The sequence below is a fragment of the Hippoglossus stenolepis genome, chromosome 21, assembly GCF_022539355.2.
Source record: "Hippoglossus stenolepis isolate QCI-W04-F060 chromosome 21, HSTE1.2, whole genome shotgun sequence".
NCBI lineage: Eukaryota > Metazoa > Chordata > Actinopteri > Pleuronectiformes > Pleuronectidae > Hippoglossus > Hippoglossus stenolepis.
In genome coordinates, this window is record NC_061503.1 from 3,930,354 (window position 1) to 3,957,679 (window position 27,326).

Sequence of the window (27,326 nt, forward strand, 5' to 3'; positions counted from 1 at the left end):
ACAAATTATTCTATGTTCATTTTGTGAAAACTCATAAATATATAAAATCATGTCTGAAGTATCATACACTATACACCTTTGATGAGAAGATTGACATCACTTTCATCAATGTAGGGCTGTATCATGGACTGTAATGTCGAGTCTCCACTTTCCCCACTATCCAGAAATTAAGGCAAAATATCCCGGATACGAACACTGCCTTCTTGTGATAATTCATTTGGAACCAGGTTGGATCAGGGGATGGAGCTAACTGATTAAAACTAAACTTACCAGAAAAATGAAGACACATCTAAGTGATAGGAACTACCAAAAATTACAGAAACCATCTTTGAGAAAAATGTATTTGATGTGTACTTTGACTTTTGAGTTTGGTCATTGTCGTAACCATTAACATGGATGAGGCAAGGTTTACATTACATTACATTTCATTTGGCTGACACTTTTATCCAAAGCGACTTAAAATTAGTGCATTTAAAATCTATAAGGGGCCATTTTAGGGGTTCAGTATCTTGCCCAAGGACACTTCAGCATGCAGATGGGGAAGATTGGAATCGAACCGCCGACATTCTGGATGGAGGACGACCACTCTACCCCACAGCCACAGCCCCCCATTTATGTCCTATAATGCACTTTGGCTTCACTTTTGGGGAGCTGTCATGCCATCCATCTTTATATTCAGTCAATAGGCTGGATGTGGTTAGCCTTGCCTAGCATAAGGTCAAGAGGTGCAAGGAGACAGCTAGCCATCTACCAACACCAATAAAGTGAATTTATTCAAATATTGTACTTCATTAGTTAAGTATAAAATAACTTGTTTTTACCACTTGTTGAAAAAGTTTCATGATGATGTAGTGAATTCTGCAGTACAAATCATGACTCAAATATTTTTAGCATCGAGTCATACTAAGCTAAGTTGACCCCCGGCTCTTAGCTCTTAACGTGAGCAGGTTCGGATTTTCTCACACTTGGAAAGACAGCAAATTTGTTTAAACTTTAAATAACTGAACACAACGCCTTGGACAACTGCAGGGCTTAAATGGGTAATATAATTTTTGCTCTTCAAACACGGGGATGTACATTTTAAATCTCCCAATGACGACCAAGATGCTAAACAAACAGCGCGCTGGTCCCTGCACGCTTGGGACGTTTAACGCATCCATGTGAGCGCTGTATCTCTGGCAGAGGTCACCCTCCCTTGGAATTCATTCTTTTCTTGAGCTGCAGTTGTTGCCCGCCACAGATTTATAACAAAAGCTCAGCGACATCTCCATGATATCACATGCCAGACTAATCATGCTAATCGGACTTCTCTCCACCCACATTCATTAGAAGCTTTGACCTAAATATAGGGGTTTGCTGTCTCTCCTGATGCATCAAGTGGAACCTTATAAAAGCAGTAAGTGTCAAAGCTGTCCACATTTTTCAGCAGGGTCTTCTGCTGGTGACGGTATTGTCCTGTAGCATTGTTGTGTGGGGCTGTGATATATACAGACTCTCCTTGTGGGGTTCCATCTTTGTTCTGATACAGGTGTCTCCAGGTGGAGGAGCCAAAAGCAGATCTTCTGTAGCTGACGGAGGTAAGAGTTAATATTCATCAGAAAGACTGATGTAAGATCAATCTTCGAACCTTTCACCGCTCCTCCTTTCAGTCCCCCCTAGGGTGCAGTCCAGAGATGAGTTTGGACGCTGAAATGAGTGTGTTTGGGGAGGCTGCCCCGTACCTGAGGAGGCCGGAACGGGAGAGAATCGAAGCCCAGAACAGGCCCTTCGATGCCAAAACTGCCGTGTATGTAGTGGATCCAAAGGAGCTGTTTGCCAAAGGCATTCTGCAAATCAAGGACGGTGGCATGGCAACCGTTAAAACCGACACAGGAAAGGTATGTAGCTGTGAATGAGGCATTGGGGTTAATTAATTTAGTTTTTAGGCCATTTTACACATTATTATTTAAGCATGTCCCTTCAGAACCTTATTTAGACAAAATAAAATATCAGCTGTACTTACAGTTTTATAATACCTCATTGCATAAGCAGGGTAGTGCTGGCGCACTCTGGATTATTGAATTATTTCCCTGATGAAGAGCACGTCGCTCCTCACCCTCACAGGTTGTTACAGTGACGGATGATGAAGTCTTCCCCATGAACCCGCCCAAGTTCGACAAGATCGAGGACATGGCCATGATGACCCACCTCAACGAGGCCGCTGTGCTGTTTAACCTCAAAGAGCGTTACGCAGCATGGATGATCTATGTGAGTCACACAACATTCAGCTGCTGACGGTCACTGGTCACACGATACAATGTGGAGCTCGACAGAGACCGAGTAGAGCGGCATCAGAGCTTGAATAGGTTTGTAATGTATGGTACTGGAGATGCATTATCTGGACTGCCAGAGTGAAAAAACATCAAGGTGAAGATTTAAGATATCATTCCATGTAACTTATAGAACTGGGAAATCTTGGACATCGTAGTAGGCACTGAAAAGGTAATAAGTTGGTTAAAATATGTCTATCATAAAAATTGTAAGAATTTGTTTTGAAAGTGGAAGATTTTTGTTAGGTATGCGGTTCAGCAGTATAAAGTACAATCAGTTCCAGGTAATCTACAGACAAATGAAAAATAATTCTTCAAACAAGTGATTTGAAATTGTAACTATTACCAGTCCATAGAACTCGGCTATGTGTGTTTTTTATTTTTGTGGGGGGGGGTTTTGACTGTGCTCTCTCGTTTTGAATCTGAAGCCTGCTTACCTTGGTTGTACAGTTTACAATGCCAGTAATAATGAACAGTATGGTTGCCTACCAGTGATGAAAGAAGTACTCAAACATTTTACTCAAGTAAATAATTAGACAAAAATGTACTCAAGTAAAAGTAAAAGTGCTGCATTACGTTTTCTACTTGAGTAAAAGTAAGTACTTTCTTTCAAATATACTTTAAGTATTAAAAGTCCAAGTCCCTGTGCATCCTATTCCCTAATGCCACGGTCTACTATATCATTACAAGTCTCAGAGGTGAACCTCTTCTGAAGATATTTCAGCTGTTTCTTCACTAGTGAAGCTGCCGGAGGAGGAGGCAGGGTCTGATGTTACCTGCCCACTCTGATTGGTTTAGTCGATCAATCCCCCTCATGTTATTGGTTACATTGGAAAAAAATTAAACTTAAAGTCAATATGTAATGCAGGGAATTGCTCTTATATGTTGTGGAGTAAAAGTGAAAAATACCCAAAATAATTCTACTTCAGTAAAGTACGGATACATGAAAAATGTACTTAAGTACAGTTACTAAGTAAATACACTTTGTTGCATCTCACCTCTGTTGCATCTACTACGTCAATTTATATCTTTTTTTTCCTTTTTTTCCCCCGTCTTTCATGGTTTAGCATGATCTGTAAAATTCTACTGTTCAAATAACAAATATGACTTTGTTAGGGACATAACTCACTTAAAGATATGAAGTTATCATTTGATATTTCGCATGAGAAAATACACATCTTTTACATTTTGCTTTAACCGAGATGTCTAAACACATTTTGATTTTTAAATCAACCAATCCTGTGTGTTTGTTTGATTGTAGACCTACTCAGGCCTCTTCTGTGTCACTGTGAACCCTTACAAGTGGCTCCCGGTGTACAACCAAGAAGTGGTGGTGGCCTACAGGGGCAAAAAGCGCCAGGAGGCTCCACCACACATCTTCTCCATCTCTGACAACGCCTACCAGTTCATGCTCACTGGTAATCTCAAATAATAATAAAAAACTATAAACGTTTTATATTCAGCTTTCTATCAGATTATGATGCTAAGCTTGGCTCCTTTTTAATATTACCATGGTGTTGTTGGTTTTTCTAGACAGAGAAAACCAGTCCATCCTCATCACGTAAGCTAAAGCTGCTACAACTTAACGTTGACACTTATTACTAAAGAGGAAATAAGACATTTCTGGCGTGTATTTTTCCCGTACTGTAGCGGAGAATCCGGTGCAGGAAAGACTGTAAACACCAAACGTGTCATCCAGTACTTTGCGACAATCGCAGTGTCTGGGGACAGGAAAAAAGATGTTAGTGGAAAATTACAGGTGAGACAATGTTTTTCTTTCAATGAAGCAAAATGATCATCCACTAATTATGATTGCCAGCATTTATTGCATCTTATTTTCTTCTTCCGGCTGCTGTAGGGCAATCTGGAGGACCAGATCATATCTGCTAACCCACTGCTGGAGGCTTTTGGAAATGCCAAAACTGTCAGAAATGACAACTCTTCGCGTTTTGTGAGTACAAAGATAGAACGCTTGTTAATACCCATAACTTATTTTCAGACTTATTCATTTACTTTTTCCCTTTCAGGGCAAATTCATTAGAATCCACTTTGGAACCACAGGAAAACTGGCTTCCGCAGACATTGAAACTTGTGAGCTAGATAACAGTGGAGATGTATACAGTGTTTTGTTGTGAGAGTCCTGTGCTTAAGTGAGTCTTGCTTCTCTTGGTAGATTTGTTGGAAAAATCTAGAGTAACGTTCCAGCTGTCTTCAGAGAGGAGCTACCATATTTTCTACCAGATCATGTCCAACAAAAAGCCTGAGCTCATAGGTAACAGTTTTGGCAAATGTCTTGTTTATCTGCATTATATTAAATCTTTTAAAATTCAAATTTTTTTTGCAGTGTGTGTCTATATTGCAAGATTCATGCATGTCTTCAATTTCCCATCCAGAGACTCTCCTCATCACCACCAACCCCTACGACTTCCCGTTTGTCAGCCAGGGGGAGATCAGTGTGGCCAGTATCATTGACAGTGACGAACTAATGGCCACTGATGTAAGTCACATATACAATTTATTTTTTTCCATCACTGCTACCGTGAAACATACGGAGCATCTTCACCGATGTGCTTCCAGAGCGCTATTGACACCCTCGGCTTCACTGGAGAGGAGAGGATTGGCATCTACAAGCTAACAGGTGCTGTGATGCATTATGGGAATATGAAGTTCAAGCAGAAGCAGAGAGAGGAGCAGGGAGAGCCAGATGGAACAGAGGGTAATTGTTACATAGAGTTCTGCCATCATCATTTGATTTCTTTTTTTCCCTCTTACGACGATCATGTTTTTTAATGTTTGGTATAACTCATTTTTTTTATATTCTACATTTGATCTAACTTACCTTTTAACATACTCTGCTTTGTATTTCTATTATTTTATATTTCTTCTTCAAACAGTGGCTGACAAATCAGCTTACCTGATGGGACTGAACTCTGCAGACCTGCTGAAAGCACTGTGTTACCCTAGAGTGAAGGTTGGGAATGAGTATGTGACCAAAGGGCAAACTGTCCAGCAGGTAGGTCCATTAACACATTCGCAATAACAACTCTTTAGTGTATTTTCAGCCTCTTTAGGAGGTTCTCTTCTTCCAGTTTGACCATAAAACCATATCTTATATTGTTTAGAGGTTTTATTTCCAAAATGTGTTTTAATCTTACTGGAACATGCCATTGTGCAGGTCTACAACTCCATTGGGGCTTTGGCCAAATCGGTCTATGAGAAGATGTTTATGTGGATGGTCTTTCGCATTAATCAGATGCTGGACACCAAGCAACCCAGACAGTTCTTTATAGGAGTCCTGGACATTGCTGGGTTTGAAATATTTGATGTAAGTTAAGCGCCGAGCAGTGCATTCACTCGAAATCATAATCAATAATGGTTATGACACTCAAAAGGGTTTGTTTTTCAGTACAACAGTCTGGAACAGCTGTGTATCAATTTCACCAATGAGAAACTGCAACAGTTTTTCAACCATCACATGTTCGTGCTGGAGCAAGAGGAGTATAAGAAAGAAGGCATTGAATGGGAGTTCATTGACTTTGGGATGGACCTGGCTGCTTGTATAGAGCTTATTGAAAAGGTTTGACTTATTCAGACATAATATTACGAAAAGTTATGGATAATGCCTCATGTTTTTGTTTAACATTTGTTTTGTACCACTTTCAACAGCCAATGGGTATCTTTTCCATCCTTGAAGAGGAGTGTATGTTTCCCAAGGCATCAGACACCACCTTCAAAAACAAGCTGTATGACCAACATCTTGGTAAATCAGGCAACTTCCAGAAGCCCAAGCCTGTCAAAGGCAGGGCTGAGGCTACCTTCTCCCTGGTGCACTATGCTGGCACTGTGGACTACAGCATCTCAGGCTGGCTAGACAAGAACAAGGACCCACTGAATGAGACTGTAGTCCAGCTGTACCAGAAAGCCGGCCTCAAACTATTGGCGTTCCTCTATTCTACCTACTCCTCAGTAGATGGTAAATCTGTTTAAATTTTAAACCTTTATTTCTCTTGAGGGTCGAATTTGAGCCAATTATAAAACCTTTTTTTTTTTTTAGAAAATGCTGGTGGAGTTGCCAAGAAAGCAGCAAAGAAGAAGGGCTCGTCCTTCCAGACTGTGTCAGCCCTCTTCAGGGTAACTGCAAACCAAAATAATATTAGGTGGTGATGATTGTGAAATAATGACGATAATAATCCTTTACAGGAGAACCTGGGAAAGCTGATGACAAATCTCAGGAGCACCCATCCTCACTTTGTCCGCTGTCTGATTCCAAATGAAACTAAAATCCCAGGTATTTCCCCTAATGTTACAAGCACTCCTTATCAGACATACCTAGTTTATCAGGCAGCTTGATTATGACATTGCTTTGGCTGACTTTTAGGTATTATGGAACACCATCTGGTTATCCATCAACTTCGATGTAATGGAGTGCTGGAAGGAATCAGAATCTGCAGGAAGGGCTTCCCCAGTAGAATTCTGTATGGGGATTTCAAGCAAAGGTAAAAAAAAAAGCAAAGACGAGAGAAATTTGCGAGAAATCAGTTAATAACTATATTGTTTCTTCCGACTTTTTCTTGTAGGTACAAAGTGCTGAATGCTAGTGTGATTCCTGAGGGACAATTCATTGACAACAAGAAAGCTGCTGAAAAGCTCCTGGGGTCTATTGATGTGGATCACACCCAGTATAAGTTTGGGCATACCAAGGTAAGTTAGTGGGACGAAAGGCCTCAGTATATTTCAAACAGAGAACGTGTTAGGGTTATTTTGATGTCAAGCTTTGTAACTGTAGGTGTTGAGATGAGAGAGTGGGCAGAGTTTAAGGGTAGGGGGCAGCCAGGGAAAGCTAAGAGGGTATGCTTTTTGCTGTGGCTTCTAGTCTAGCCATTTAGAACAGGTATTAACACATTTTCAGACACATCATACTTTATTGTAAGCATTTTGAAATTGTTATACAAAAAAATGATGTTAAGACTTTGAGATTTGTTGATTTGTAGTACACTAACTGTAACGATAATGACAATTTGTTTTTTTCTGCAGGTGTTCTTCAAAGCAGGACTCTTGGGTTTACTAGAAGAAATGAGGGATGAAAAACTGGCCTCCCTCATTACCATCACTCAAGCCTTGTGCCGTGGCTTTCTCAGAAGGAGGGAGCTTAGGAACAGGATGGATAGTAGGTAATAACAATTATGGTATATAATCACAGATACTCAGTTTCATTGACTACAAAGATTGTCGGACATTATGCATTTTGCTGAAACATGTTGAACCCAATAACTACAAACTCCGTCACTTTGCAGAGAATCCATTTACATTATCCAGTACAACATTCGCTCTTTCATGAATGTAAAACACTGGCCGTGGATGAAGCTCTACTTCAAGATCAAACCACTCTTGAGGAGTGCTGAGACTGAGAAGGAGATGGCCATCATGAAAGTGGAGTTTGCCAAGTGCAAGGAGGACTTAGCCAAAGCTGAGGCCAAGAAGAGGGAGCTGGAAGCCAAAATGGTTTCCCTGCTTCAGGAGAAGAATGACTTGAGTCTGCATATTCAATCTGTGAGTTGTTGCAAAACATACAGCAAAGTCACACTGCATGTGTTAAAGTAAGTCATATGTAAGAAGAGCTGCATGCTACAAAAATGAATATTGAGTACTTTTATTGAGTAGGAAAGTGAGAGCCTGGCAGATGCAGAAGAAAGGTGTGAAGGACTGATAAAGAACAAGATCTTGCTGGAGTCTAAAACCAAAGAAATCAGTGAGAGACTAGAGGACGAGGAGGAGGTGAATGCTGAGCTGACTGCCAAGAAGAGGAAGCTGGAGGATGAGTGCTCTGAGCTGAAGAAAGACATTGATGACTTGGAACTCACCTTGGCTAAAGTAGAGAAGGAAAAACATGCCACTGAAAACAAGGTACTAATTGTACCATTTGGACAATCATCTGACCAAACTGATCACATTTACTAATACATTTACTTCTTTTTATGCGTTCAGGTGAAGAATCTGACTGAAGAAATGTCCTCTCTTGATGACACCATCGCCAAATTATCCAAAGAGAAGTTGGCGCTTCAGGAAGCTCATCAGCAGACACTGGATGACCTGCAAGCAGAGGAAGACAAAGTCAACTCTCTGACTAAAGCTAAGATCAAGCTGGAGCAACAAGTCGATGATGTAGGTCTATGGCCAGTAGCCTTTGGAAATCATTGCATGTGTGGCTTGAGATTTTTGCTGAAAATGTGTGCATGTGTTAGCTTGAGGGCTCTCTGGAACAAGAGAAGAAGGTCCGGATGGATGTCGAGAGGGCCAAAAGGAAGCTCGAAGGGGATCTTAAACTTACCCAGGAATCCATAATGGATCTGGAAAATGACAAACAACAGCTGGAGGAACACCTTAAAAAGTATGCATGGGCGCATCAGTGCTTAAAATATTGTTATATACTTAACATCTCCTCTAAACACATGATATGATTTGTGTATAACAGGAAAGACTTTGAATTCAGCCAACTTGTTGCCAAAATTGAGGATGAGCAGAGTGTGGCTGTACAATCTCAGAAGAGGATCAAGGAACTTCAGGTAGTTGAAGAAAAAGAAATGTAAAAATTGAAATTCCATAAAGTCAAAGAATGACATTTTGATTGATTTTTGGTTGGTTTACCTAGGCTCGCATTGAAGAGCTGGAAGAGGAGATTGAAGTGGAACGTGCGGCCAGAGTTAAAGTAGAAAAGCAAAGGTCTGATTTTTCCAGGGAGCTGGAGGAGATCAGTGAGCGGCTGGAGGAGGCCGGAGGAGCCACCGCTGCTCAGATCGAGGTGAACAAGAAGCGAGAGACCGAGTTTCAGAAACTGAGACGGGACCTTGAGGAGTCAACCCTCCACCATGAGGCCACTGCTGCGGCTTTGAGGAAGAAACATGCTGACAGTGTGGCTGAGCTGGGAGAGCAAATTGACACCCTGCAGAGAGTCAAGCAGAAGCTGGAGAAGGAGAAGAGTGAGTACAAGATGGAGATTGACGACCTGTCCAGCAACGTAGAGGTCATGGTCAAGGCCAAGGTAAGCTCCACAAGTATAGTAAGTGGGTGTAGTAAAAATAACATGCTAAACAGTTTAATTTATTTATTTTCTTAATGATATCAGACTAATTATGAGAAGCTGTGCCACTCTTTGGAAGACCAACTGAGTGAATACAAGACGAAACATGATGAGAACACTCGTCTGATCACTGAAATGAATACTCAAATGGCAAGACTTCAGAATGAAAATGGTAAGCACCTGGGTGACTGTCAATTATTCAACACACTTATAAAGACCAACACTTGTCTCTTTTCCAATTTTTCTATCCAACATCAATTAATCAGGTGAGTTCTCTCGTCTTCTTGAGGAGAAAGAGGCGATACTCTCTCAGATGTCCAGGGCTAAGCTTGCCTTCACTCAGCAAATTGAGGAACTGAAAAGGCAGGGTGAAGAAGAAACAAAGGTTTGTTGCACTACTGCACTCAATGTTACATTAATGATCTGTGAAGGTCAGTAGGCTAACTGGTTAGCCGGAGCCTTTGCTTTTTCGAACTTGGAATCTCTGCTAGACTTTCAACTTGTTCTGGCTACCTTAAAATGGATACATCTTTGTAGCCTTTTCTTTTTAACTTAACACAAATTGTCCTTGCACTGAGGTTACCAAGGAACACTGAAATAATAGTTTAACATTGTGAGAAATACACAGATTGACTTTGATGCAGAAAGTTAGATGTCAAAATAAATATATACATTTATAAATAGGCCATTAAAGCTAGCACGAGCAGAACATTGGCTGTCCCTCCACCAGTACCTACAGCAAAGCCTATCTCCTTTATTTGATCAGTATACAAACAGAAATGACAAGTTGTGGAAGTTACAAACTGGAACTATCTCTCTCTGCCAAAACACTGCTAGTTGTCTCTCTCTCTGCTTCATGTATATGCTCAGCTAAGCCAACTGCCTTCTGGCTCTAGCTTCATATTTAACATATACAGATGAAGAATTTTTTTTCCAATTACATCCATAATTACCTTTCTTTTAGGCTAAAAATGCCTTTGCCCATGCCCTGCAATCTGCCCGTCACGACTGTGATCTGCTCAGAGAGCAGTTCGAGGAGGAGCAGGAGGCCAAGGCCGAGCTGCAGAGAGCAATGTCCAAGGCCAACAGTGAGATTGCCCAGTGGAGAACCAAATACGAGACTGATGCCATCCAGCGCAATGAGGAGCTGGAAGAGGCCAAGTGAGAGTTGTTCTAATAATGTACAAATACCTGAGATATTTCAAATGTAATACATGACAACCATTAACGGTATTTCAATTTATGATTTGCAGGAAAAAGCTTGCTCAACGTTTGCAGGAGGCTGAGGAGGCTGTCGAGGCTGTGAATGCCAAGTGCTCGTCTTTGGAGAAGACGAAGCAGAGGCTGCAGGGAGAGGTGGAGGACCTGATGATCGATGTGGAAAGGGCAAATGCTCAAGCAGCTGTCTTGGATAAAAAGCAGAGAAGTTTTGATAAGGTAACAAAGGCTTTCAAATTAATTATGCAAAATTCTTAAAGGTTCAGTGTGTACGATTTAGATGAGAGGGATCTATTGGCAGAAACTGAATATAAAACAATCCTAGTGATGTTTTCATTAAATTGTAAAATTTATATTGTACCTTAGAATGGGCCCTTTATATTTAATTACTTTATATTAACACCATCAGGAGCGAGTCCTCTCTCTATAGAACCCCTTTGGTTTTTACAGTCATCCAACTGGACAAACTAAACACCTTTTGAGTTTTTATTACAACGGAAGGTTACCACAGGTTCTCTTTCATGTTTGGAAGGGGGGGGCTAGGTGAGGTGTTTTCAGCTGCAACATGACACTTCAACACTAGATGTCACTAAATTCTACATACTGAACCTTTAAATTGTGGTTAAGTACAACAATTCACCAATATTAACTAACTAACCAACTAAAAATCAATTATATTGTTATTCTCGAAGGTATTATTCTCATGAGGTAGGTCAGAGAACAACTACGAGGGACCATTTTTATCCAAACCAATATTTTTTTTCTCTTCCTCAGATTCTGTCTGAGTGGAAGCAGAAGTATGAGGAGTGTCAGGCAGAGCTGGAAGGATCACTGAAGGAGTCTCGCTCCCTCAGCACTGAGCTCTTCAAGATTAAGAACTCTTACGAGGAAGCTTTGGAGCACCTTGATGTTCTCAAACGAGATAATAAAAACCTGCAACGTGTGTATTACTACTAAATACTACAATGCTATTTTCTTAAGGTTTATCCTTCATATCCTACACATTTTTTTTAAATAAATCTGATTGTTATTAATAAACACCAATAGGGCCTAGGGGGGTTTTGTAAGGGTGTTTTCATTAAACAAGTATAATACATATTTTGTTAAGAAAAAATAAATATTGTATTTTTAGAGGAAATCTTGGATCTGACTGAACAACTTGGAGAAAATGGCAAAGCCATCCATGAGATTGAGAAGACTAAGAAACAAACGGAAAATGAGAAGACAGAGATCCAGAATGCTCTGGAAGAGGCTGAAGTAAGTCTATGTGATATAAAAAAATGTATACTTCCTGAAATATGAGTCTTTTTTAGATTTTTCCTTCTCATTTATCTTAATCTATACCCCAGGCCTCTCTGGAGCATGAGGAATCCAAAATCCTCCGCGTCCAGCTGGAGCTTACTCAAGTCAAAGGAGAGGTCGATCGCAGGCTGGCTGAGAAGGATGAGGAGCTGGAGCAGATGAAACGCAACCACCAGCGCATTGTGGAAACCATGCAGTCAGCCTTGGATGCTGAGACACGTGGCAGGAATGATGCCATGAGAGTCCGGAAGAAGATGGAGACTGATCTCAATGAGATGGAGATCCAGCTGAGCCACTCCAATCGGCAGGCTGCTGAAGCCCAGAAGCAGCTGAGGATTATGCAGGCCCACCTTAAAGTGAAATGTTGCTCAACACCTCTCTCTAGAATAACTTTTGAAACCCATTTTGGATCGATCATAGAACTTTTATCATTATTTCTCCCTGCAGGAACAAACCCTTCACCTTGATGAGGCCCTGCGCAGCCAGGAGGACCTGAAGGAGCAGGTGGCCATGGTGGAGCGCAGGAGCAGCCTTTTGCAGGCAGAGGTGGAGGAGCTCCGGGCTGCGCTGGAACAGTCGGAACGAGGCCGCAAATTAGCTGAACAGGAATTCACTGATGCCTCCGAGAGAGTTGGGCTGCTGCACTCTCAGGTGAGCCTCGTTTCCAGAAGCATGTTTCTAGCATTCCAGCTGTCAAAGAGTCAGATACAATTCTCAGGAAATGGTGGAGACCAAAAGAGGAGCTAAAAGCAAATCTGTTATCCAGAACAAGGGTATGTAGTATTTTGATTGTTTTGGTCTAATAGTTGCAATGAAGGAACAGTGTTGTTTTGACATTGAATGATAGTATCTCTTCTCACTGAACAAAAATGGGGAGATTAAGACCATAATAGTGCCATAGGGAGATTTTTTATGTAAGTTGCAGTTCTTTTTATGTGCAGAGAGCTACAGATACAGTTGAGTTATTTCAACTTCATAACTTTATATCCTCTGTGCTCTTCTGTTTAGAGGCATAACTGCAAACTGTGGGTATATGTTAATTTTATTCCATCCTTTTCTTGACTTTCATTTATCTGCAGAACACCAGTCTTCTAAACTCTAAGAGAAAGCTGGATGCAGATGTGAGCAAGCTGCAGGGTGAGGTGGAGGATGCAATCCAAGAGGCCCGCAATGCAGAGGAAAAAGCTAAGAAAGCCATCACTGATGTAAATATCAAAAGTTTTCCCTCTAATTATATCCAGCAATTAGAATTCCAAATGGTGTGATTAGAAACTTTGAGAAAAGGCAATCATCAAGCAGCCTTCAGTAGTTCAGGCTCTGTTGTTTTGAAGCAAACTCTGAATTAAACACAATGGATGTAGGCAGCCATGATGGCAGAGGAGCTGAAGAAAGAGCAAGACACAAGCAGCCACCTGGAGAGGATGAGGAAGAACCTGGAGGTGTCTGTGAAGGATCTGCAGCACCGCCTGGATGAGGCTGAGAGCATGGCTTTGAAGGGGGGCAAGAAGCAGCTCCAGAAAATGGAAACTCGGGTATCACATTCATTCATGTAAGATTTCTGTAGCGTCATTTAAACAATAACTGCAGCTGATGTTGGGTGTCGGGTGTCTTGATTTTCTCTTGTAGATGCGTGAACTGGAGGGTGAAGTGGAGAACGAGCAGAAAAGAGCCTCGGAGGCCATCAAGGGAATCCGTAAATACGAGAGGAGAGTCAAGGAGCTCACTTACCAGACTGAAGAGGACAAGAAGACCGTTTTGAGACTTCAGGACCTGGTGGACAAGCTGCAACTCAAAGTCAAGGCATACAAGCGGCACAATGAGGAAGCTGTAAGACCTTCTCATCAAATAAGAACGTTTTTTGATCATGTTTACACCTGAGCTTATTGTGTTTTTGTTCCTACAGGACGAGCAGGCCAACATTTATCTTGCTAAGCTCAGGAAGGTGCAGCATGAGCTGGAGGAGGCGCAGGAGCGAGCAGACATCGCCGAGTCCCAGGTCAACAAGATGAGAACCAAGAGCCGAGACTTTGCAAAGGTAACTATCAACACGAGTTTATTTAAGTTTGGTTTGTTTCAGTTCTTTTTCAGTTTGATCATTGTATCAAAAATGATCAATAAACTGACCTGTCCAGGGTGCACACCACCTCTCACTCAATGTTAGTTGGGATTGGCTCAAGCCGCCCCATGATTCTCAAAGGATAAGCGATATAGATAATGGTTGGATGGACAAATTAAAGTCTCAGAGCACATGTGTCAGCTTTCACATAGACGGGAACACTTGTATATGTCAGTGGTTGCAGAGGTTATGGTTTGTGAACGAGACAAATACTGAACCTATGAGGACTGATTGAAACAATGACATAAAGGGATCATATTTTTAATTTTAAAATATCTTACTAGATCTGTATTTTTATTTGGATCTGCACTCAATTGCACAAACTCATAAATATTTGTCCCCATTACAACGTCTGTATGTTTGAAAGAAAAGTGGAGAGAAAGTACACGCCAAAATGTAACCTTTTCTTCCCTGACCCGTCTCGATTCCTCCCACCAAGTTTAGTGATAATCCGTCCATAAGTTTTAGGGTTAGGGTTAGGGTTAGGGGTTAGACATCTAAATGGTCACAGTAGATAGTTACAAATATATTTTTTTCTTTCCTTTCCTTCCTCTATCTCCTTCTCAGGCTGGTGAATCTGAGTAGGCCTGGCAGTGATGGCACATCCTCAAGTTGCAAGTGCTTATGTAGAGAGGCTCAGTAAAGTTAACAAGCCTCATTGTTTTGCAGTGAAACTGTAGCAGAATAAAGTTGTGTGAAGCAGATGCTTTGTCAGATTTTTTCCCTACAATCTAATGACAGCCTCGGAAGTCTTATTGGCATTTTCCAGCTGCCCACACAATAATCAGTCCGTATCCACGTCTGTCTGATATCAACACGAATGAATGGAAACTTTCGTCATGGCCCTTGCTGTATTAGCAGACTACTCTAAGCTTTGTAGTGCTAATTAGCTTTGTGATTTGTCTAAATCCCCCTCAGTGTGTTCAGCTAGCCTCAGATTTGAGCAACTGTTTGCAGAGATCAGGGCAGATCCCAGCACAACGCCTGCTGACATTTGCAACTCGCGTTAAAATAGCCCTCCTCTCCACTGTAACTCATCTATACCATACCTAATGCTAGCATGAGAGCTGTGGATTAACCGTGATTGCACCAGTATAATCAGAAGACAAACATGGACCAACGAGCATGTATTTAGCCGTGTCACTCCACCCTTGGCGCTGTTTGTTTTGCACATCGGACAGAGGGATTCTGAGCTGCTTTGTTTTGTTGCTCTGTTATTTCTTCGCCAGGGACTTTAAATCCTCATTATTACAGGAATCTCAAGTGTCTGAGACCCAGATTAGAAGTTAACACCTGACATGGAAATAAATACCCATCGGCACTTCTTCCATCCTCACAGCTATGCAGAGTTTTTATTGGCAAAATCACAATGTTTAAGTTGAGTTTCCCTAATCATGTGGAAAATGTCACTAAATGTGGCATGTGTCACATCATCTCTCTGCCTGTGTCCTCTCAGTATCTCATAATCCAGTGGCTCTTACCAGTAAGACATAAAAGACTCAATGTCAGTTTAATCCAAGCCTGAGATTTGTCTCAGTGCCGTCAGTATTCTGATATCATGTAGATTGCTACAGTACCAACAGCTAGAGGGCTCCCTCGAACAAGACATGATGTGTGGAGGAAGAAAGAGGAAGAAAGCCTCAGGATTAAGTCACCAGCATTCTGTACTGGTGACGCCACAGCTCCAGAGAAGCAGTTCTGGTTCAGGTTGTTTCACAGTATTTTAAAGACAGACATGACCAGTGAGAGACGCATTAATGGACAAGGAGGCCAAGGTCAAAGATTGCAGTGGGCCGCTTTGAATTCCCACGTTCTTTCAACTCTGCATGTGTGTGTAGAAGTTATTTATTAGTAATTCAATTGCGCTGGTATTATTATTAAATCATCATTTTTAGCCACCCTGGGGAGTTGACCCCTCTTTACCGTACAGTTTTGTTTTACATGCACACATTCATACACTTCATCTATGTAGAGATTAGAGATTATCTATGTGCAACACTTTCTCTATCATTATTCAAACGGGATGACTGGGATCAAACTGCAAACCTTCTGGTTGTTGGACGACCCACTCTTCCCCCTGAGCCACAGCCGCCCTACAGGCTGTTAAAAGCTGTGTATTTATTCTTCAAGCAAATGTGAAATAGTGTCGGTGTCCACATGAGGAAGTTAACATTAATATTCTATTCTAATATTATCTCTGTTTTTGAGAATTGTTCAGAATAACATCTGTATTTTTAGCCACGAAATGGGATATTTTTTTACCATCAGCTGTAACTAACAAGTTTGATGTGGTGACAATTCTCTGCCACTACACTTTTAAATTCAAATTTGCAGCTTCAAGTAATTAATATAACTCGTAAAAAATATTCACTACTAAAAATGTCTTCAAACCAATTACAAGAATAACATAGTATAACATATGATTTATGTTATTGAGATTATTTGTCAAGAGACCAGCTGAGGTGATTCGGTCCTCTGTTATCATATTTTTCCTCTTTTCTTCTTCTTCTTTCATCTAAAGAAAAAAAATATTGGAAATATGACAGTGTATGAGTCTCAATAAAATATATAAATAAAAAATTATACAAATATGTATAAATAATCAATCATTAATTGAACAGCAAAAATTAAACGCTGTTCTGACTGTAGGACAGATATATTACATTAGAAATTGTTTAGTTCTACTATTAAAGCATCTACAGTCACGTAGGACTCACACGTACATGTTGTGTTAACACTTGAATGTTCCTGATGCTCGGTGCTGGTGTGGTCGTCATAACGACAACAACCAATCACAGTTTCCTGCTCGGGACACACAATATAGCCATAGGCTTACATACTATGCCTTGTTAGCTGTCAATGCAATAATAAAAGGAAAGTTGTGAAATAAAATCCACAACCACATGAACATACTGTATATCAGGTTCACCAGTATTTGCATTAACGCGATATGATTGGCTTGACTATTTCTTTAGGAGCAATTTGATTGGTTCGTGCCTGGGCCACCACTTAAAAAGACACAAAAAGACACACAGCACAAGCAAAGCAAAGCAAAGGAACAACAATCCAATTTGGCATCATGTGACATCACCGCATTCCATTGAAGCCTCCAATGTGAGTGCAGCGCTACCATGTGGTCCTTCTCATTACAAAGCTGATGGAGAGTCTCTCCTCACACAGCTCGCAGCTCTGTTGTCCTGGACAGATCACGCTTTCATCAAAGTTCATGAGGGGTGGGGTCTCGGAGCGTTGAACACATCCTTTGGCTTTGGCCATAATCTGAGTCGGGAGACAGGAGACAAGCCTCAGTGAAAGATGTGGTCAGAGAGAAACAAGTAGCTGCTGTGGCAGCCAGCAGGTTGCCACTCTCAGTACTGGCAGCTTTAGTCCTGTTTCAGAGGTTGAACTTACGCTACAGTCAGTGATGGGTCGAAAAAAATGGCTCCTTTCCAAATAGTTATCTTTCAGGTTTTGTTTTTAAATTTATTGTGTGTTTTTTTTTTATCTGAAATTTTGGGAATAGAAAAAAAGTTTGTACTTTTTACTGATAGTATTTCTGTTATGTTAGGGGATGTTTAATAGCTGTTTATACTCGCCTTTGTAAATCCAGTATATTCTGTTAGTAAGCACTATTTTGGGCTGTGAAATTTTTTCAGGCAGAGTCCTTCAACAAACTTTTAACTTCTTACTTTCAGGAAAAGTGCTGCAGAGCATTATGGACCAAAATCCATTTACATTACAACTGTGTGGCTGAAATCTCTTTAAAGAAAAATTCACAAGTTACTTCAATTGTATTGTATTTGGCTGCAACGCTGTTTACCCCTGAAAATCCAAAAGTGTTTTGTGGACTCAAACACTTCACCCACACCCCCATCGGCATAGTAGTGAGTAGATAAAGAGTGTATTTTCATTTTTCTGTGAACTAGCCCTTTAAGCCCTATGAGACAAATTGTGATTTGGGAATGTGGGCTATACAAATAAAATTGATCGATTCATACATACATACATACATGTACTTGTCATGGAGAGAGAAGAAAAATAAGTTTGTGAGCTTGCGAGGCTGTGTGCTTTTATTTTGAAGGCCCGTCCTCTGGCTTCCTCTCCTCCCTGTGTTGCAGTGTGTGTGTGTTGCAGTGTGTGTGATGAGTCCTCACTGAGGCTGAGGAGCAGAGCAGAGCGCTGAGAGAAGAGGAGGAGAACCTGTTCACCAACTTCACTCCAACTTTCACTCCGCACCTCCACCAGCTACACACACACACACACACACACTCTGTCAGAGAGAGGAGGCTTTTGTTTTGTCCTGTTTCCTCCTCGCTTCACGCCGGCCATGTCTGGATCGTACTGTAAAAGTTTGTACCCGTTCACCGGGGAGCAGCACCAGCAGGGACTGAGCTTCGAGGCCGGGGACGTTATCAAGGTGGTGCAGGCTGTGCCCGGAGGATGGTGGGAGGGAGAGAAGGATGGAACCAGAGGCTGGTTCCCTGCCAGTTATGTCCAAGTGCTGGAGGTAAGACTCAATTTCCTTTACATCATTATGTCGACTTCATACCGAACTTAATTGGATCTTAATTGGATCAATATTTTCTTCAGGAGTTTTGACTTGGCTGTTGAAATTCTTGTTTTGAAAACGAACTTATATCACTTGTGGGTTTTTCTGTCTCACACACACACACACACACACACACACACACACACACACACACACACACACACACACACACACACAGTCATGTCTCCATGACTTCAGTGGACATCACGTTGACTTGCATTGATTTCCTGAAGACAAACCTTAATCATGGTAACTACTTGCTTAAACCTAACTGTAACCTAAACCTGACTTTGACCTAATCTTGAAACATGTCTTCGTCTTAAAATTGTATTGATTTACATTTTGGGGACTTGCCTTTTTGTCCCCATCAAAATGAGAAGTCCCCATGTTAAAAAGAGAAGTCCCCATAAAGTGGCAGGATACCTGGAAAACACACACACACACACACACACACACACACACACACACACACACACACACACACACACACACACACACACACACACACAGCGGAAGTTAAAGACAGTACTAAGTGATGCACTAATAAATAGTTTTCCCGTGCTGGGCTTATCAGATTAACTCTAACCTTCCCAGCAGCCCGAGCAGCTGCACACTTCCTCATTCCACACACATTCCTCTGAAATACTCAGGTCTCCTCTCAGTGCGTGTGAATGCACAGGGCATGCTGCTCTCTCTACCGCTCCCTCCCTCTCTCTCTCTCTCTCTCTCTCTCTCTCTCTCTCTCTCCCCATGGTCAACTCCTCCTGTCCCCACCCAGCACCCAGCAGCCCCCTTTATGCTCAAGAGAATTTAGATTTAGAAACACGGCTCCTGCTGTATCTCAGAAAACATGTCTCTCATGAAGAAATTCTTTCGTTTGAGTTCAGCGTGTTTGACTGTGGGTTTGAAATACTGGAGAAGATTGGAGTTTGTGGTGGAGTCGGGGACACCACCCAGCATTCTGACAGTTAGTCATAATCAGCCTGTATCCAAAAAGGGGAGGGCACCGTGCCAGCATCCTCAGCGATGGCACCAGGGCTGCTGCCATTTTTATCACTTCTCCACTATGAGTGTGAGAAGATACAGAAACATGATTCGTGACTGAGTGACACCAGCGATTTGTGCCCCGGTTCTGGGCTTGTGCTGATTTAGATCCGGCCCCTAGCGCCGGTCGGGCGTGGAGACACAAACCTGTAGCACCAGATGGTTGAAGAGCAGCGTCCCTTATCTTCTCTCAGACCAGGGCAGGAATGGAGTTGATGGGTGAGGCAGCAGGAGAACCCGTTTTCATCAGGCACTCACCGCGCTGAAGTGTGGATGAGCGAGATGCCTGAGTTGTAGTCGTCTGCAACAGCTCACGTATCTGTGAGGTGTGCTGTGATTCACACGGTGAAGTGAACGGGAAAGGTTAACCAGGGTGGGATTGAGAATTTAGTGTAGTGCAGACCTGAGTGCCGATTCTGCCGAAGGGTTAAACCTGAGAAAAAAAACCCCACATCATTTGTCAGTGTCAAACGTGAGGATTTGTTAGGCTTGTAAACCACTGGGTTGTGGGTCTGTTTACTACAGGCCCACATTAGTGCTCTGCAGTGGACTTGGTTTGTGGGCGAATGATAGAAATCTGCCGATATCAACCTTTCACAAACATGTCGGTGTCTGCGTTTACATCTGCTGATACCTTCCAATATGAAAAAAAATATTTTTTCAGAAAAAACTATGCAGGAAAAAGAGCATTTATGTTTCGATTTATTTTAGAATTATGTTTATTTTCTTAATTCAAGGTCTGGTTTAAATTTTAAGTTTAAATAATAGTTATTTACAATGATGATTTTGTTTAACTTGTACAATGTTAAGCTTCAATTACATGTCTTTGTCGTAAGGGTTCGATAATGACATCTCAGGAATCCATCCATCCATCATCTATACCTCTAATGCTTTGAGGGTCACAGGGAGCATGAGCCAATCCCAGCTGACGGGGAGGCGGGGTCACCAGCGAATCAGACAGCCAGCATACGGAGACAATCAGCCAATCACACTCACATTCACACTTACTGTGAATTTAGAGTCTCCACTCAACCCAACCCCCAATCTAAATGTCTTTGGACTGTGGGAGGAAGCCAGAGTACCCAGGGGAAACCCACGCACCCCAAAGTGTTATACCTTAGGAATCATTGACATTTTTTAAGATGTATATATATATATATATTGACCAATATATGGACATTTCTTAATTTTTTTACCCTAAAAAATGCATATTTGTTGGGCTCTAATTAATATATGACCCAGGAAGTCAAATGTCTCTATGAATCTAAAGGCTTATCAAGATGATTGTGAGGCAAACTGTAGTAATGCAGCGTTTCACGTCACGCTGTGGGCTTTGCAAGTATTTGATTGGTCAACGCTGCTTTGCGTTGCCTCTGGTGTTGTCACAATACTTCTATGCTTAAATATCTTGATACCTGCACTGACACTACCATATCTCCAATATCTATATTGGCCTCAAAAATCCAGTGTTGGTTTGGCTATAATCTCCATGACAACTGCGTGAACTCCATCACACACTGAACTCACTCTGATCCCTCAGCTGGGTGCACAGACTTTTTTTTTCTTTAATAAGCACTGATGCAAAGATAGATAACAGCCTAAGCCCTAAAGATAGACCAAAACAAGCAACGGCAGCAGCACGCTAATCGGATCTTGGCTCTGTTTTTATCACACATCGAGTTTCTGTGGTCGGCCGCTTGCATCGAATGCTTGAATGTGGTGTTGTGGGTTCAGATTCTCAGGACACACCTTTTCCTGTCACTCTCTCCTGTTCTCTGGGCCTAAAAATAACCAGTGGAAAAGAGCAGAATGACAGTAGAAATGAAGGTGGGTGGGTGGGTGGGTGGGAGACTATGACTCCTCACGGCTTTGAACCTTCAGCTTCACCTGTTCCACGCTGCATCTCTACTGATGTAAGGTATAGTTTCACCTCATGTGCATCTAAAGTGGTGTGAGGAAGTCACGGTTTGATTTTAGGATAAATTAAATTATGCCAAAACTGAATAAATAAATAACACTGCCTTCTATGACTGTCTCTGCATTTTCTTCTTGTGTATTATATATGCTGATAGAGATGCAGACATCAAAACTGATATGGATTACCTTTATTGGTTGAAATGTTTGCCTGTTTGACTTCAGTTTCACTATCAGTATTACAGCGGTTAATCTGGGATGGCAGAGTGGAACAAAAAGCCGGTTCTCCATTTCCTCATTCTGGTTATTTACTCCAAACTCTTTCGGGCTTTTAAGGAAATCCCCACCACTCATTCAGGATGTTGCTCAACTCCGTTGCCTCACTTCATATATTTGCTAATGATCATAAATTCCGGCCTATGTGTGCTAATCACCTTGACAAGGATTTGTGTAAATTCCCCAGCTGACAATGGAGCCTTCGTCTGGCTCTGTTGTCATCCTCAGCGCTGGGGCTTTGTTCTACAAACAGACCCATTCTTCCAAGCATAATGCATCATTCAGAACCTGTTGCTGCCTGGTGCTTCACCCTCCAGTGCGGCCGATTCTCACAGAGCAACACTTGATGCTGCTTCGAAGTTTGACTGTCTTCTAATAACGGCATAATTCAATCATCCGACTTAAAAACGAACATTTGAATTCATAAGAAGCCTTTTCAAGTTTGATACTCTTAAAGGATTTACTGCTGCAGTCTAACATGGTCCAGTAGCCAATGTTAGAAAACTTTAGAAAGATGTAGTATTACTGTAAAGCTGATGTTACTGAGTCACTTCTCCAACGCCTCTTCTTTACTTGTGCTCATCTTATACTTTGTTGTATTATACACCATAATAATTGTGACTACATAACTTGTAGTGGTAAAAGACAATTGCAGTTATATTTGAGTTAAGCTACTTTACAGATATTGGATGGGATCTGGACATAGATTTGCATACTTACCAATTATTGTAGGCATTTCTTATGCTGGTATCGGAGCATCTCAAATTTTATATGTCGCTGTCTACAACATTGACAAAAAAAAGGATAATAACATGAGTCTTTGGCTCGACTCCGTTATCAAACAGCTAATAATGTGCTGCTAACGTCAGATAAAGCCTGGTTTGAATCTCCATCTCTGACTAAGCTAACTTAGCGAAGTTTGTTTGCAAAGTATCTCCACCTGGCTTCTCTTCTGATAGCCCTTGTAGTACTGCGGCCAAATGAAGGGTAACGGAGGTTTGCTCTGGAGAAATTACAGGGAAAACCCTCTTAAGTTGATGGGATTGGTTCCTTGGGTTGGTGTCATATGAAGAACTAGCTGTCCATTATTTCTTTGGGACTTTTATTGGTTAACTGCAGTTCTAAGATGGAAAAACTCATGTCAAAAAGACATGTTAACAAGGTTTTAATGGGAGGGGTCTCTAACAGATAGACAGAGAGGTGTGACAGATAGATGTATTGATCTTGCCATCTTGATCTTGGATAGAAAGTGAACAAGACAATGAGTAAAAAGTTGGAAAAAGTAAGAAGATAATGTAAAAAGAAGACAGTTATTAGTGATTGTTCTGATGTCTGAACGAGGTAGCCGGAGAAACATCGTCACCTCCTTAGTGTCTTGTTCAAGGTGCTGATTTGAGAGAGAACACTGTGATCCTTTCGCTCAATGGATATCAGATATAGAATGAGGTCCCATGAGTGAGACTTGGCAGTTGGACAGCTTATCTAATTGACTCAAGCAGAACATTGTATTCCTGTAAAGCAACACGTCCTGAACGCCATGAGTCATAAAGGATAGAGAGTGATATTAGTGGTTGGCTCATTAGTGCTCAGTGTTCAACTTATGAGGAGGAAACCAAAAGAAAAGAGAGACGTCCTGGTTACCATGGGTTTCTGCCTGACGACTCCATGATGTCACCCAGAGCAGCTGAATGGAAGATATTGTCCAAAACAGACTGGAATAAATGAGAACTGTTTGGTTTCTTTTATCATAATTGGGCTGATTCAGTCTTTAAATCAACCTGCTTGAAAATAATTTGTCAGCCACCCCGTGGTGTCTGGAGCTGTCCTCACTGTTTCCAGACAGATGTTTAAATGCTGGGAAAGTCTTCGTGACCAAGTCTGGCTCTGTGCTATTGCTCTGTTGCTCCATCATTCCATGGAGTAATGTCTTATTACCAGGTTCCATCTATTTACTGTAAGTGAGTCAGAAACACAGCGTTTTTTACCCACGTAAAAAAAAAGGGAATTTTTCACCTTTATCAGCTGGTATTTCAGAAGGATGCCTCAGATAAGTGGAATGTCATTGGACCAAGTAACAACTCTTTCTGCCGTTCTACAGTTTCTATTTTTGTAAAGAAACAGATAAAAACTTGATACTAAATCTTGAATGCATTTTTGCTGTGTCATTGAATAACATTCATGTGATAAGGCTGATGTTTGTGTGAAGTCTTGGTACTTTTCAGCGGCTCTGTAGCTGGAGCTGTAATTATTTTCGGGAATTCTGCACTGTATGACGAAATCCAAACGATGCACGAAGACTGTATTTGCTGATAAAGATAAATGCTTGTCTGGAAGATGGCATTTCATTTGTTATATAATTGCTGGTGGGGGATCTAAAAAGTTTGGAGTGAAAAAAGTTTTTTCACAGAGTTAAGATACTTCGATTTTCTTCATTAGTCAGAATTCTTTGATGCTGACTTCTAAAGTGAAGAACTAAAGCTAACTGAAACACAGTCCAAATTATGAAATTATATAGTCCAATAAATCCAAATTATGCTAACGTGACGTAATTCCCATCGTTGTTGTCAGGTCGTAAATGATGTGGCCCCTTTTATTTTAAAGTGAAGCAAACAACAGTAAACACAATATTTTTTTGGGCGGTTGCTCGGCAATACACTTACAGCTCAGAACAACACTCACAGCATAGCTATTACTACTTATTCGAGAATGAATCATGGTACATTTATGAATCAGCCTATACATCATGACACATGTAGGCCACGCCAACACGTCTTTTTTTTTTTTGAAAATCATTGTTTCAAATAGAGTGAAAAAGAGGTGGAATTCTGTTTTGAATACAGTAATCTAATTTAGTCACCACCATGGTCTAAATTTGAGGTCATATCGTCCAATCCTACATATGTTAGTAACATACATGTGTTGAAATATCCACACGGGCAGTTAACATGTAGGCCCTGCAGCTGGACCTGTCAGGGGGCATCTAGAGGGACATGCCCCCCCCCTTATTCCTCCAAATGGATTATATCAGTGCAGGTTGCCATGTACTGCACAGTCAGTTGTGACTTTTTTCTTCCACTTGAAGAGGCCAGTCACTGTAGAGATGAGGTAATGTTGATTTTCCCAAATGTTAATATCGGTCTCACATTATTATTATTATTACAGCACCATGTATTGTTTCTCCTCCGTGTGAATTACAGTGTGCCAGGGGAACTACTGTAAGCAATTTGCAAAGAGCTGTAAATTATGGAGAGCCACTTTGTCTCCCTAATGCTTCTCCTGGTGGAGTGTCAGCTGTGTTTATTATGAAAGTGTAGAGCGGAGAGCGAGTGGCATGGGGTGTTTTGGGGGTGGTGGTCTTTAGATGGTGATTTAGCCTGGCATAATCCCTGTAGTGGTATGTGGGGGTCACACCACTGCTGTAGAGCCTCCAGCACACGGCCAGGTGCTTCCCCGACACGCTGGAAAACCAACACCACCCCTCCTCTGATGACGTCGTTCCAAAATACACTCATTTCTTGTCGTGGAACGAATTCAGAATGGAACTGTGAAATATCAGCGGGGGAAGTGAAGAGCCCTCCGTGGCTTCTCTGAAAACACCTTGTTAACCACAATCTTCTGTTTGTTTTGACACTGAAGAATAGATTTGAGGTATTCACACATTAAAGCTGTCACGGAGGGCTGTTGGAGAAGTTTTTTTTTAATGGGAAACAGAAATGCTTGAAAAATACAGGTCTGCTGTGGCAGCAGGTCAGTTTAATGAGCATTGAACTGAGTATGAATAATACAATAACGGAAATTTGTATCCAAATTTAGGTTTAGTTGGCCGAGGTCACTATTTTAAGACCCAATCTCTTTTGTCTTATAGTCACCGCCACTGTGGCTATTTTGAGTTATAGCCTGAAAAACAAGGTCATTTCAAGAGTAATTACAGTTATTTTCAACTTGGGCCTCGTTTTCCTAGTTTTCCTCTGACTTGCATATGGAATTTGGCCAGAATCTTGTAAATTACTCTGTAGTGTTGTGTAGGAATCAGTGGGGAAATCAAAAACTGACCAATCAGTGTGTAAATCTAATGAAGTTACCAAAACAATAAATAAACCCAGTCCACACACTTGTATTAACTCTGCCGGGCTGAACTTAGCTGATGTCTTTGAGTAACAGCACTCTGTAAATTAAATTCTATATGAGCTAATTATCATGCCTGCTAGTTTGGGAGAACGCCCAAGTGGAACGCCCACAGTGGGTGGTGTAGTAGTAAATCCAGTATGTGTCTCTCATCTTTAATGTTGGTTTTAAGGGCATGTCCACTAATCATGTGGTTAGCTCTAGTGCATCACAGAAAGAAGGTTGTTGGTTCAAATCCTAGTTCGGCTGGGGCCTTTCAGTTTGGAGTTTCATATTCTCCTTGTGTCTGCGTGGGTTTTTCTTTGGGTACACCTGGTTCCTCCCACAGTCCAGAGACATGCAGCTCTGGTCAACTGGAGATCAAGTTGTAGGTGTGAATGTGAGTGGGACTGGTTCTTTGTCTCTGTATGTTGGCCCTGTGATACACTGGCGATCTGTGCAGGGTGTACCGTGCCTTTTCCTCAATGTCAGCTGGGATTGGCTCTAGCCCCCCTTGACCCTCACAGGATAAGCACTACAGATTGGATGAATGGATGGATGGGCACGCATCCCCATATGCGTCATCCAAGGTGTCAAGGTGCATACTATGACATGACTTTGACATAGCATGGGAAGTTGAGCGAATGATTCCATCGTCACTGCCCTTTGTTGCTGGTGATTTGGTTAAAATTATAGCAGGTTCAATAATTGCTATATTACTGTGGACAGAGTTCATACTTCAGATGTTAATTCAGGCAATAAGCTAAACACTTGAATTTTAATTAATACATTTTGAATGCTTTGAATACATTTCTTGCTCAATGCTTTATTTTGAGAAAAGTTGTCCATCAATCCATCCACTTTTCTCCAGCTTCATGGTGGTAGCAGGATAAGCAAAAAGTGGCCTAGACACCCTCCTCCCTAACCACATCCTCCAGCTTCTCCTGGGGGATCCTCATGCATTCCCAGGCCAGATGGGTCATATATTCCCTCCAGAGTGTTCTGGGTCTATCCCAGGATCTCCAACCAGTTGGAGCGGTGTGAAAAAACCTACACGAACAGTCATCTGGGATTCTCCCTGATTTAGATACTAAACTTAGACTGACTCATTTAAATAACACAGAACAGTGGTATCATTTTACAGTGAAATATGATCCAGGAAGTATAATTTAAGGTGTGGGTTAATGGTTTCTCACAGAGTAAAACCATCCACCATGATTTCTAATGCTCACAGACAAGATTTCCTAACTCTGAAAAGTTACCAGAATGGCAGCTATTTAATTTTTTTGACGATCCTGAGGTAAACAGTAGAAAAATGGCATTCATGTTACAAAGTTTTTTGAATGTACGCTGCCAAGTGTCATGCTGGATGACATATCACTGGAGCAAAAGGTGAGCCTGGTTTAACCCTTTTGC

The 27,326-nt window shown here is 41.4% G+C and overlaps 2 protein-coding genes across 3 annotated transcripts in view; both read left to right on the forward strand.

Annotated features, from left to right (window-relative positions):
• The first annotated feature begins 1,673 nt into the window (after positions 1 to 1,673).
• On the forward strand, positions 1,674 to 14,608 carry LOC118100138 (myosin heavy chain, fast skeletal muscle). Its single transcript, XM_035144896.2, has 38 exons — positions 1,674 to 1,877; positions 2,104 to 2,247; positions 3,571 to 3,727; positions 3,843 to 3,870; positions 3,960 to 4,068; positions 4,168 to 4,260; positions 4,337 to 4,400; positions 4,483 to 4,581; positions 4,703 to 4,806; positions 4,887 to 5,025; positions 5,204 to 5,322; positions 5,485 to 5,634; positions 5,716 to 5,886; positions 5,976 to 6,282; positions 6,364 to 6,440; positions 6,510 to 6,597; positions 6,688 to 6,805; positions 6,887 to 7,010; positions 7,344 to 7,480; positions 7,604 to 7,859; positions 7,971 to 8,213; positions 8,295 to 8,471; positions 8,552 to 8,697; positions 8,782 to 8,872; positions 8,959 to 9,348; positions 9,433 to 9,559; positions 9,654 to 9,772; positions 10,352 to 10,548; positions 10,641 to 10,824; positions 11,380 to 11,545; positions 11,738 to 11,862; positions 11,955 to 12,263; positions 12,355 to 12,558; positions 12,987 to 13,112; positions 13,269 to 13,439; positions 13,534 to 13,734; positions 13,811 to 13,942; positions 14,591 to 14,608. The coding sequence occupies exons 1-38, from the start codon at positions 1,674 to 1,676 to the stop codon at positions 14,606 to 14,608; spliced, it is 5,814 nt and encodes a 1,937-aa protein (XP_035000787.2).
• Positions 14,609 to 18,156: 3,548 nt separating this feature from the next.
• Positions 18,157 to 27,326, forward strand: part of gas7b (growth arrest-specific 7b) — a 57,531-nt gene continuing 48,361 nt past the window's right edge. For both annotated transcript variants that reach the window (XM_035144900.2, XM_035144901.2), the window contains exon 1: positions 18,157 to 18,530. In XM_035144900.2, the coding sequence (XP_035000791.1) occupies positions 18,351 to 18,530 (180 nt within the window). In that variant the 5' untranslated portion in view covers positions 18,157 to 18,350. The remainder of the gene's footprint in view (positions 18,531 to 27,326) is intronic.

Coding starts and splice junctions, on each gene's coding strand:
- LOC118100138 (XM_035144896.2), top strand. CDS start 1,674: ATGAGTTTGGACGCTGAAATGAGTGTGTTTGGGGAGGCTGCCCCGTAC. Junction 3,871..3,959: donor AACCAGTCCATCCTCATCAC/GTAAGCTAAAGC, acceptor CCCGTACTGTAG/CGGAGAATCCGGTGCAGGAA. Junction 12,559..12,986: donor TTGGGCTGCTGCACTCTCAG/GTGAGCCTCGTT, acceptor ATTTATCTGCAG/AACACCAGTCTTCTAAACTC.